Source organism: Eurosta solidaginis, chromosome 1 (assembly GCF_040869045.1).
Source record: "Eurosta solidaginis isolate ZX-2024a chromosome 1, ASM4086904v1, whole genome shotgun sequence".
Taxonomy (NCBI): domain Eukaryota; kingdom Metazoa; phylum Arthropoda; class Insecta; order Diptera; family Tephritidae; genus Eurosta; species Eurosta solidaginis.
The window spans coordinates 284,734,102-284,747,534 of record NC_090319.1 but is presented as its reverse complement, the minus strand read 5'-3'; the positions used below and the strand labels follow the sequence as shown (position 1 = coordinate 284,747,534).

The 13,433-nt window shown below is 38.6% G+C and overlaps 1 protein-coding gene across 1 annotated transcript in view; it reads right to left on the bottom strand.

Moving 5' to 3' along the window:
- Positions 1-4,419: 4,419 nt before the first annotated feature.
- The window catches only part of LOC137237409 (sodium-independent sulfate anion transporter), a 42,622-nt gene continuing 33,608 nt past the window's right edge, over positions 4,420-13,433 (bottom strand). Inside the window, exons 4-5 of the mRNA XM_067761009.1 lie at positions 11,815-11,960; positions 4,420-11,735 (exon numbers count right to left, since the gene is read on the bottom strand). Of these exons, the coding sequence (XP_067617110.1) occupies positions 11,376-11,735; positions 11,815-11,960 (506 nt within the window). The 3' untranslated portion in view covers positions 4,420-11,375. The remainder of the gene's footprint in view (positions 11,736-11,814; positions 11,961-13,433) is intronic.

Here is a 13,433-nt window from a genome sequence, read left to right as displayed (position 1 = left end):
ACAGCGCCGCTTCCACTCAGCAAGCTAGCCGAAGTGGTTACTTTGTCTTTAAAAAGACAACCACTCCCGCTGGCTCACCTGTGAGGACTGAATTGCAAAAATGCAAATTTGATGTTTATATGGGTGGTGCCGCAAACTGGTTGAGAAGTCAACACACCATTATTGTGATTTTCATTGGTTTGATATCAGTGGTTGTTGACTATGCTATATAAGAATAAGTACAAGTGGTTGTTGGTTATGCTATAGAAAAATAAGTACAGGGAGGTTCAGGTTTAAGTGAATAAGGAAATACAGGGGGTTACGTTATTGTAACGCTACGTACAATATGTTGCTTCATATTGAATCCTTATGTTAAACGATTACCGACTATAAGTTTAATTTTGTATTTCATTTTCCTAGAACTCGGAGTTTTTCACTCTTCCTTTGATATCATCAACGATTGTCGATGAAAAAACTTTCTGAGCTGCTTATCTATTTACTGAACTGCGCTTATATGTATGTCCGTAGGGATCGTTAAGTTGAAAAGTTATTATGGAAAGGTGTTTCAAAAACTCAAGGCAAGAAAAATCCAAAAACAAGGAGTCAAAGACATTTCAGACGATTCTGCTTCTTTCCTCTATCGCGAACCTTCGACTACCTAAATACCATCAAATAAATTACGGTCTTAACCACAACCCTGTTCGCGACGATATAGTGGCACTCGTCCTGTAGAAAGCGTTCGATACGGTACACCCACCCTGATCCGTTAAGATGAATCCCTTACGACCAAAAGGTTTAAAACACTATTGCTTCATGAGAAGCTTTCCTCCCCCAGCAGGGATTGGATATCACACAGAAAGCTCTATATTAGGTCTTCCGTCCTCGGAAGATTGTAGTTGAACATGAGATAATTTTATTTAAATCAAACAAAGTAATACGGGCATAACTCCTTTGGTTCATTCCAATAACAGCCCTAAATCGTTTTTTTCTGTATATGAGTACTTCTTAAAATCCTCCTGGTTGCAATAATAAATGACTTCCTCGTCGGAAAAAATCGTATCCTGCACGTGGCTTTTCTTGATTAGATGAAAAACGGACAGAGGTAGTTTTTATTTTGATGCAGATTTTTTTAAGTCGAGCATAATACGACTATCCTTGTATATCTATATACCAAGCATTGGAAAAAAAACAACAAAAAGGAATTGACGCACGTCAGTTCTTTGTTGATTTTAAAGCCGCCTTGATAGCACGAAAACGAGTTGCCTTTATGCCGCAATGTTGAATTCTGTTTGCGCACAAAACTTATACAATTATACGAATGGCGATGGGCCATACCACCAGCTCAGTCAGAATTAGGAAGGATCTTTCTGAGCTCTTCCAAAATAAACAAGGTTTCAGACGGGATGACCGCAAGTTATGCAATTTCTGAAACCCTACGTAAGTTCTGTTTACCTCAAGCGGAAAAAGAAGCGGAAAAGATGGGTTTGATGGTGAATGAGGGAAAATCGAAGTCTCTGTTGGCTGCCATAATTTCGCAATAGCAAACGATTTCGTTTATTTGTGAACCAGCATTAAGCCAAATAACAACGTCAGCTTAGAAATCTAGCAGTGAATCACTCTTGCCAATATGTAAATGCTATTTTAACCTCAATTGAAAAGTAAACCGCTCTCGGCAAACGAAAAACGAAACCACCCATAGAGTGTTAACTGTTGAGACATCGTTATTGCTAACACTACAAAGAAGAAAAGCTTTAAACTGCTTTTTAACAAGCACACAGGATCTTGATCTACCTGGTTCTTCTTGCACCAATAGATTATATTTACCCTTCCTTAATCCAGAAATACTTAATAAACTGACTCTTTGTTGTATAATAGCTTTGCCGCTATTCAACAATAATATTCTATTTACCTATATTTGCACGCTCTGAATATGTTTTTTTCTTACTGGGTAACAGAATTAAAAAAGCTTTTTACACTAAAAAAAAATTAGACTTTAGGCTATAGCAGCTCTCATGTATAATTTTAGGCGTTTTGATAAACCTCATGCTTCACAACAATCTCTATACAAAGGTTGGTAATACATATATGCGCACAAAACTTATACAATTATACGAATGGCGATGGGCCATACCACCAGCTCAGTCAGAATTAGGAAGGATCTTTCTGAGCTCTTCCAAAATAAACAAGGTTTCAGACGGGATGACCGCAAGTCATGCAATTTCTGAAACCCTACGTAAGTTCTGTTTACCTCAAGCGGAAAAAGAAGCGGAAAAGATGGGTTTGATGGTGAATAAGGGAAAATCGAAGTCTCTGTTGGCTGCCATAATTTCGCAATAGCAAACGATTTCGTTTAATTTCGCTTAATGCTAAGCCAAATAACAACGTCAGCTTAGAAATCTAGCAGTGAATCACTCTTGCCAATATGTAAATGCTATTTTAACCTCAATTGAAAAGTAAACCGCTCTCGGCAAACGAAAAACGAAACCACCCATAGAGTGTTAACTGTTGAGACATCGTTATTGCTAACACTACAAAGAAGAAAAGCTTTAAACTGCTTTTTAACAAGCACACAGGATCTTGATCTACCTGGTTCTTCTTGCACCAATAGAGTATATTTACCCTTCCTTAATCCAGAAATACTTAATAAACTGACTCTTTGTTGTATAATAGCTTTGCCGCTATTCAACAATAATATTCTATTTACCTATATTTGCACGCTCTGAATATGTTTTTTTCTTACTGGGTAAAAGAATTAAAAAAGCTTTTTACACTAAAAAAAATTAGACTTTAGGCTATAGCAGCTCTCATGTATAATTTTAGGCGTTTTGATAAACCTCATGCTTCACAACAATCTCTATACAAAGGTTGGTAATACATATATTAGGTTATGATTATTTTAGCTTTTGAAAAATCTATAAAGTTTCTGCGCCAAATAAACTTCAGTAAAGTATAAGTTTATCCCCTTATGACAAACTAAATCTGAGTTAAAAAGATAACTTGCCTGACGCATCCACGTTTGAGACCATAGTCAGGTTTTTAGCAAGGAGACGCATTCCCTTCTCCCTTATGTAGCTATTTTAGCACAACTCTAAGCTCTAATTGCCCTAAGCGAGGCTTGCTTTTGAAGCCATTTCAAGCCCCGTCACATAAGCAATTTGTGCGTATAACGCAACCTAATGCAATACGAGTAGATTTCACGTATTTTTATGGAAAATGGCAGATCGAGCGACACTGGCACCATCTGACATGAAAAAGTAGCCAACTTCCAACTTTTGTTGCAAGCAAAGCATAAGGAGAAGAATTCGACATTTCCTTTGGCTAAGGGTGCTTTCACACTTCGCAAGTTAAATTATTTTGCCATATGTTGGGGCTCTTTTAACATTTTTCACAGTTAAAAACTCCAATTTAATAAATCAATAGAACACAAAATCTGTTAGCAAGTATTTTTCTTGTATAGTGTGAATGTTTATAACAGTGCTTCGCGAAACCTTGTATGTGAATGGGCAAGGCGAAATAAACTTGAATTGCCAAGTCTGAAGTTTTTTATATTTACAGACGCAACATCTTGGTTGATTGTGGCGATGTTACTGTAAGATTGCGTATGAAAAGCTTCATTGTGTCTCGGCCTTTAAGTTTAATATAAACAGTTTTATACAATCGATCACCGGAGACCTCAAGACGCAGGGCTACGCTTATGGGCTCACCATGGCCAGAGCATTCCCACATTAAATCCCTCATCAAGGAAGTCGGCTTGTATGAGGTGCTGTGAAGGAGATGAATGCACAATAGACCAATGGTTGCAGTGCAATCCTCAATAAATTATAATTATCCATCTATCTACAATCTTAAGTTCACTGATAGAAGTATGCAGTAGCGTAGGGAGATTTCCTCGGGCGCTACCCACAGGGGGCGCCAAATGGTCCGCAAAGCAGAACTTCCTGGATAATTTGTATTTTTATTATAACTGCCAGTTCTGAATATACAAAATTTTAGTTTCATAACATTAGTTCATTTATGGTATGAAATCTTAAGGAGGATTGATCGTGTGCAGCTCAGATTACAAGATCCGGGGATGAATTTTAGAGAAGTATATCATGATCTTAAATCATTAGTGAGTGAAATGTCCGAAATTCGACACACTCTCTTTAAAGAAGCTATAGAAAAAGCGAAGTCTCTTTGTGAAAAATGGGATATTGATATAGTAAACGGCGGCGCAAAAAAATATTTTGCCCGGACGCAAGAAAACCTCACTACGCCACTGATATCAGCCTCGTTTGCCAGTTCAAAAAAGTCCTGCCTCAGAATATATTCAAGAAATCAATTGTTATAAGAATTGAAAATTGCCAGCAGTTTTTATAGCACCCTTCTCCCCTTCGCTACGTCACTGGAAGTATGTCTAAACTCATACCCCAAAGAAAAGTATTATTATTATTATTTTTGAATAATTTATTTATACAATATTCAAATGTTAAATAAATATACAAAAAAAAAAAAAAACACAATCATAAGAGTGCGTTCTTGAGTTTAGTAATTGTATATAAAACTATACAAATTAATTACTTAAGTAGTTATTATTAGAGTACTTTGAGCAAACGACTCTGTTCCGAGAGCATAGAGCCAGATAACACTAACATACCTCTCCACTTAAAGTAAATTTTGTTCACAAATTGATTTTCAAATATGTAAAGTTATCAAAAAAAAAATAATAATAAAAATAATTAAAACAGTGCAACGGTTTTATGGCGAAGCAATAAAGAAACAAAAGCAAAAGTATGTTCTACGATCTATAAACGACCCCATCCTGGATTGAAATTTTTCGTTTTGATAATATGGCCTGAAAACGTTGCACAATGTAATATTGCAACTATGATCAAGTACTTGAGTTATACTACTGAGTGAAGCAATTTAAAGCAGGTAAATAATACATTCAAACTGAGTTTTAAAACTATAATATCGATTTTCGTATCTTGACAACTTATAACACATAGTTTAAAAAATTTACAGAAGATTAAAAATTCTTAATCAATACAAAATATTGTGACGAATATTAACAACATTAAGGGATACTCTCATCTCTAAGCCGATGCTAGGCAGTGCCTTGTATGCACATCAATAGATCAATCATTATGCCTACACATATGTACGTACACGCAGCGGAGAAGAGACGCACAAACACATGCAGATATCTTATCTGAGATGCTCCCAAAAATATGCAATTGTAATTGTGGAAGTGTCGCTCACAAATACACGCGCATATGAGAAGCTATACATCTGCATCTGTAGTTATAGTTATATGGCAGTAACTAAGTAAATTCTGGAAGCGCCTAGAAGATGCAAGGAGGAAATCACAGAGTATAAAAGCACCAACAGTAGAGGCGCGAGAATCAGTTTTGATTAAGCACGCTAACTCTCGAGCAATAGAAATGTTATTTTGAAAGTAGTCTAATAAAGACCATTTTGCATTACTGAATAGTGGTGTTATTTATTCAACAGTTTAGTGATTCGAACCTTAGTAGAAGATTTGAAATAAGCGGAATTGCAGTAAATTCGTTACAATTGGAGTCAGAAGAGGAATTGTTGAATAAATTCCGAAGACTTCGAATACAACTTAGGCATGGCAAAGTGGAGTGAATTAAAGATCCAGCAGCTGAAGAAGGAGTTGGAGAGCCGTGGATTGAATACAAGCGGCATTAAAATCGAACTTCAAGCACGACTACGAGAGGCAATGGAAGCAGAAGGAATTAACGTGGAAGAGTATGTCTTTCCCCTTGATGGCGAGAAGACAACAAAAATTGAAGAGAAAAATGAAACATCGCAGAGAGTTACGAGCACAGACTTGAACATGATATTGGCTGCAATATCTGCGCAAACATCGACAGTAAAATCAATGTCGTCGTAAATTGCATCAAAACTGGAATCGCAGGAGACACGCATAACGTCCAAGATGGAAGAACAGAAGACATATATGGCATCCAAGATGGAATCACAGGAGACACGTATTGCAGAAATGTCGTCTGAAATAACAGCGAAGATTGAAGCACAAGAGGCACGAATATCCGAAATGTCGACGCAAATTTCAGCACAGATATCATCGCAGATCTCTGCTCAACTGGAAGAGCAAGAAGGACGTATTTCCTCGAAGTTGGAGGCGCAAGATACAAAAATTTTACAGTTTGAAGAAAAAATCGAGGCCGAGGTGGATGCTTTGAGAGCACGTATCGAGCAGTTGCAACTAAATCGCCCAGCAGTTCCAACGAGTAATCCAAAGGTAAAAACACCATCCTTTGACGGTTCTCTTCCTTTCCAGGTCTTTAAGCTACAGTTTGAGAAGACCGCAACAGTGAACAACTGGAATACTGAAGATAAAGTTGCTGCACTCTTCGTAGCATTGAAAGGACAAGCTGCCGAAATCTTACAGACTATTTCAGAGTACGAACGGAACAGTTATGACGCATTGATGGCTGCTGTAGAACGGCGATACGGAAGCGAATACAGGAAACAGATATACCAAATAGAATTGCAAAACCGTTACCAAAAAGCTAATGAGACTTTGCAAGAGTTTGCTTCGGATGTTGAAAGGTTGGCTCATTTGGCAAATGCGGACGCACCCGTGGAATACACCGAGAGGGTAAAAATCCAGAGTTTTATAAATGGCATACGGGACGTCTAAACGAAGCGAGCCACATACGCAAACCCAAAGCCAACTTTTGCTGAAACGGTATCACATGCATTGACTCAGGAAACTGCTTCCCTATTGAGTAATCAAGCATATAAGGCTCATCGTGTGGAAGTAGAAAGACCAGAGTGGGTAGACACAATTTTGGAAGCATTGAAGGGTACGCTGCAGAAGAATAATGATGCAGTCAAATGTTTTAAGTGTGGAAAGCCAGGACACATTGCGCGTCATTGCAGCACCGGTCATGGTAGTTCCAACTTGGCTGGTCGTAAACGCAAAGCTGGAGGAGATAAGCAAGAGCGAGTCAAATGTAAAGATCGAGAACTGCCGCAGCTATTGAATGTCGGGTGATACCTATCTCGCAAACTGGAAGGAAAACGAGCAGTTTTACCGTCAAAGGAAATGTGGATGGCAAGGAGCGTGTACTGACTGTAGATACGGGCGCATCTCATTCTTTAATCCGATCCGACTTGGTCAACAGGAGAGTAAAGCCATTACCTGGAGCAAGATTGCGTACGATTACTGGCGAGTATAACCAAGTCCAGGGAGAAGTGATCTGTGAAGTCTTAATTGGGAATGTCATGGTTCTACACAAATTCGTTGTGGCGGAGATCGTTGATGAAGTCATATTGGGAGTGGACTTCTTAGTTGACCATGACATCAGGATCGATATGCCAAGTAAGATTATGCGCTATGAGAACCAGGATGTGCCACTTAGCTTCAGTTTGAAAAAGGGGTTCAGCAGTAATCGAGTACTGGTGGAGAAGAGTCGACAAAGACCACGAAAGTCAAAGGTAAAAGTTGATGGAACGAATGGGCCAAACAAAACAAAATCAAAGATACCTGCGAGAGAAACACTGGCATTGACAAACCCGAACGGACGCACCAAAACGAAGGAAAGAATTTTCCAGAAAGAATACGAGGGTAGTTTCAGGCCGGGGCGCACTACTGTTGTGAAACGTGGGAACGATACTGATTATGCGAAGCTAATCCTTCAAGCGCAAGCACTACGAAGTAGTTCATTGACCAAACAACAGAGTGTGAAGGAACGGCCCAGGGTAATGAGCAGTAAGATGAAACACAGGTACGACAAGGAAAATAAATCGGAAGGTTTTCGGAAGGGAGATTTGGTACTGCTATACAACCCTCACCGGCGGAAAGGTGTTCCATCCAAATTTCGGTGCAGTTGAGAAGGCCCGTACAAAGTTGTGAAAAAGATCAGTGATACCATCTACCGCATACAAACCATTGGGAAACCACGAAGTAGAAGAGTGGTACATTTGGAGATGCTAGAGGCGTTTAGATCGAGAAATTTGTCTGATCGGGACGATCAGACTTAGGTGGAGGGCAGTGTGACGAATATTAGCAACACTAAGGGATACTCTCATCTCTAAGCCGATGCTAAGCAGTGCCTTGTATGCACATCAATAGATCAGTCATTATGCCTACACATATGCACGTACACGCAGCGGAGAAGAGACGCACAAACACATGCAGATATCTTATCTGAGATGCTCCCAAAAGTATGCAATTGTAATTGTGGAAGTGTCGCTCACAAATACGCGCGCATATGAGAAGCTATACACCTGCATCTGTAGTTGTTATTATATGTCAGTAACGAAGTAAATTCTGGAAGCGCCTAGAAGATGCAACGAGGAAATCACAGAGTATAAAACACCAACCGTAGGGGCGCGAGAATCAGTTTTGGTTAAGCACGCTATCTGTCGAGCAATAGAAGTGTTATTTTCAAAGTAGTCTTATAAAGACCATTTTGCATTACTGAATAGTGGTGTTATTTATTCAAAAGTTTAGTGATTCGAACTTTAGTAGAAGATTTGAAATAAGCGGAATTGCAGTAAATTCGTTACAATATTATATCGTCATGGGCTTAATCATATAGCAAGTGAAATTTAAACAAATGTGTTTCTTTAGGTAAAGTTCGTCGACTGAGTGAAAGATTGATTTCAAACACGCGATATTATTTCGGAATTTGTATGAAGAATGCTTTGTTTGAGAACTCGTTTTAAGAACACTATGTGCTGGGTATTAATAAATTCAATTAAATACAACAATAGGTAAGCGATTTAGTTCTGAGACAGTCGCAATTCAAATATTTTTCTAAGAGCAGCTTTTCTTTTTCATAGCCAAAGAAAACAAAGTGTTTTTTCCTTGTAAAGTTTTCCTGTAACTGTTACTTACACCGCGTTACACACATTCTGTCCTATGAACCAAACATACTTTTTCGGAAAGGGGAGAAAAAATAAAAATACACGTGTATCGGCGATTTTCATGTACATGTCAGAATTTTTTTATGTAAAAAGTATAAAGCTCTTAGTGTCCGTCTGTCCGCCTGTGTGAAAGACTTTGGTCGATTTTTAACCCTTTTTCCGTGGTCCAATCGAGCTGAATTTTTGCAGGCATACTCGTGAAAATGTCTGTATCACGTAAATTAAAAAATAGATTTTTATCAATTCTCAGATTTTCCAGATTTTTTTTTTTATTTTTTTTCACTTTTTTCGGCATAATTTGAAGGGACTCCAAATTTTTAAACTACTCAAGCATTCCGAAAAAAAAATTGTTTTTCGACCCATCCTACTCCATATATTTGTAGTTTATCAATAGTAACTTTCTAACACTAAACTGTTTATGGCGGACAGACGGACACTACGGGCTTTATCTATAATATAAAAATAAGTCGGGTTTTCCTTCCTGACGCTATAACTCCAGAACGCACGAACCGATTCCCACGGTTTTGCATTCGTTGGAAAGGTCTCGGACTCCGTGAATAGCAAAGAAAATTCAGGATCGACGCACAGAGTCTCGAAATATAAGCCAAAACGTGGACCCGGGTACCCCTAGAATGTGTTTATAGAATATGGATATCAAATTAAAGCTGTTGATGAGCGCTTCAGTAGAGAGTAATTTTCATACAAATGGGTGAATAGGGTCTCGAGATATAGGCCAAAACGTGGACGCGGGTACCCCTGTTGTTGTAGCGATAATGTTACCCCCCGAAGGATTTGGGGAGTCTTATCGATGTGATGGTCCTTTGCCGGATACAGATCCGGTACGCTCCGGTAACAGCACCATTAATGTGCTAGCCAGACCATCTCGGGAACGATTTATATGGCCATATTAAACCTTCAGGCCATCCCTCCCTCCCCACCCCCAAGTTCTATGAGGAGCTTGGGGTCGCCAGAGCCTCGTCTGTTAGTAAAACAGGATTCGCCGCGGATAGGTGAGGTTGACAATTGGATTTGGAGAAGCTATATATTGCGCTGGCAACCTGAAGGGTTGCGCTACACAGTCCCTTGAATCTGGTATTTTAGTCGCCTCTTACGACAGGCATACCTACCGCGGGTATATTCTGACCCCCGAACCCGCTGGGTACCCCTAGAATGTGTTTATAGGATATGGATATCAAATGAAAACTGTTGATGAGTGCTTTAGTAGAGGGTAATTTTCATACCCGTGGGTGACTAGGGTTTCGAGATATAGGCCAAAACGTGGGACCGTGAATGCCTAGATAGTGTTTTTACATTATGGGTATCAAATTGAAGCTGTTGATGAGTGCTTTAGTACAGGGTAGTTTTCACACCTATTGGTGACTAGGGTTTCGAGATATAGGCCAAAACGTGGATCCGGGTAACACTAGAATGTCTTTTTACATTATGGATATCAAGTTGAAACTGTTGATGTGTGATTTAGTACAGAGTAAGTTTTATGCCACTGGGTGACTAGGGTCTCGAGATATAGGCCAAAACGTGGACCCGGATACACCTAGAATGTGTTTTTACATTATGGGTATCAAATCGAAGCTGTTGCTGTATGTTCTAGTACAGAGTAAGTTTTACACCGTTGGGTGACTAGGGTCTCGAGATATAGGCCAAAACATGGACCCGTATACACCTAGAATGTGTTTGTACATTATGGGTATCAAATTGAAGCTGTTGATGTGTGCTTTAGTACAGAGTAAGTTTTACACCGCTTGGTCCTATTCGATTTGCCTGAAATTTGGTATATAAATTTGCCTATATTAGTATTTACGATGCTTTTTTCGGGGAAGTAGACCAGACCGGACTGGGACTGTGATTAGGACTAGGATTCGGACTGAGACTGAGACTCGGAATGGGACTGGAACAAAATACATACCACACTGTGGGACTGGCAATAAGATATGAAGAAGAATGAGAAAAACTTGAGAGAAGAGAAAATAGAGAAGGAGACTGAGAAAGAGATAGAATGAGACGAAGATGGAGATAGATGAACCGAAAAATACGAAGGGAGGAATGAATACAAAGATCAGGAAAAAGTGTAGAGGGGCGAGGGCAGAGTTAGACGGAAAAAGCTTAGTAAAATGTATGCAGATAGACCAAATTTAGGGCAGAACAACGTCTGCCGGGTCTGCTAGTACTTTATATATAAAAAAAATTCTGACGTGTACATGAAAATCGCCGATACACGAGTATTTTTATTTTTCTTCCTCTTTCCGGAAAAGTATATTTGGTTCATAAGGCAGAACTAAACCTCGTTTTGGTAGCGCAGTGCTATGAGTGATCGATGGAATATTAGTGTTGTTTGCTACGCATATAATATCACAAAATGATTGAGCATATACTTTTTTTTTTCTTAAAGAACTACATAATGACTCTATACTCGTACAGTATATTCCTGTGATTTGACCATTGAGAGCATTTCAATTCAATTGATAACCACCAAGTCAACTAACAATCAATTTGTTAAAATTTTTAATATGTCTTTTACCACACAATTCCATTTCCAAATGTTCTGCATTATAAATAACCCTTAATTTCGTATTCAAGCCTTCGAAAACATGAGCAACACGTGGTTGTAAATTATAAAAGTAAAGTTTCTGATTACGCGCTTCAAAATCATTAATTAGCAGTGACACCACCTTGGCAGCTGTAAAATCGGCGCCATAAATATAAGTGCAATCAATTATCACGGGCAACGTAGATTTCCGGCCTTGTTTGTTAATGACACTGCGAACAAATTCAACAGATGGAAAGATTAAACAACGATCTGGTGTAAGCATAAGATATTTGATGCCATTCGAAGTCTGAAATGTGTTAAGACGTAAATTGAATTAAAAATTTTCACTTTTGCTGTAAATAAAGGTTGAGGCTTCAGTTACTTACGCTCATAGTTTCGACGGTTAACTTAGGACGGGCAGCGCTATATAAAATGAAAATTATATTGATGCCTACGCCAACGAGTATGCCAACTTGTAGCGGCAGTATGAGGCAAGCAACAAAGGCGCCGACGCCAGGAATCAGATCAGTTTCTGCAAAAGAATAGGAAGAGTTAAAAATTACTCAATAAATACATTTTTATTGATCAACTTTTAAATCAATTTATTGTTTAATTTGAACGTTGGCAATTATAAATGGGGCATGGTTTGATCGCATGCAACAAAATTCCTACGCGGCGCACTTTTGATTCAATATCTCAATCATTATTTTTTTTCTTAATCCAATCCTATTGATTAATTCTATCGTCCTAATATGATTGATTGTGAAATTATGTAAAGAAGTGGTTTCTTTTCTGAAATCAATTGTTCAAACAACTTCTATTGCAACTAAAGTTGATTTTCAAATTGATCAATGCCAACAGCTCTATAAGAAAATTTAAGTTCAATGGTAAGGTTTCGGTTTAATGGAAACTGAATTTTCCATAGTAAAATTGAAACATTTAACCCTCTGGTGCAGAGATTGTCATATACGATACACTATTCGATCCTTTTAAAGCAGAGGGCAATTCTCCTTAAAATGTTTCGATTCTTTCGACTCTCCCAAAAATCAGATGTATTTTTATAGCGATAAATATTTGTCTATTCAGCTATGCCAGATCCCGTTGTTCAGCTTGGACAACCTTGTAAGGTACGGCTAATACGATTTTGAATTGAGGTACAGTTTTAATACTATACAATCAGCCGTTCAGATTTATTAGATTTTTTATTTATCCTGATACATTTTCTCAAAACAATAATTTTTCAATTGTTGTTGTGGGCGTCGTTAAAAAGAAGTGATATGAACCGATGTTTTTGAAAGTCGCTCGGATCAAGTGCATATGAACACTGTCCGCAGTCTTTTGATCGCTGCTACACTGTCATAGTAAATTCCCACGGATGTTGCGTTCTTACATAGCGGCAGTGGTCTCACTTATGGCTGTTTATTCTACCTGAAAGACGTTACAATGACTCCCTATACTTAAGGAGCGTGCAAAACCATTCGCTATGAAAGCCGTGAAGTCAGAGTGTTAATAGAAATAATCCCCTTTCCCAGATCGGTGTGGCAAAATCTAGCTGACGCAAGTCTCTAAAAGTGTTGGCATAGCCAACGTAAATGTAGGTTCAGGGTAGGACTGCATTCAGTGCAGGGATACTCCTAGACCTGTTTGGATAGTCCTTCTCATAAGCAGTTTCTTTACGATTTCCAAAAGTGAACGATCTAGGCCAAAATTCAATAAGAAGTTGGTTACGGTTTGCGTTTAAAACGTTGGAGCAAAAGTTCGTAAAAGACATGAAGCCGAAATTAATTTCTTATTTTTTGAGAGAGCTTGACATGGCAGAGATCTGCGCATATTCTATTCTTTCATCAGTACCTCAACTTCAAGTATTAATACATGCGTATATGCCGGGCGACGACGTAGCTAGGCCACTCTGACATAATCGGTTTAAGGGCTAGCCAGGGGATCTTTCATCAGCAGCGTCTTTCCACCACGAGGTGCGGCTGCAAGCCTGCGTCTGTCTTCGATC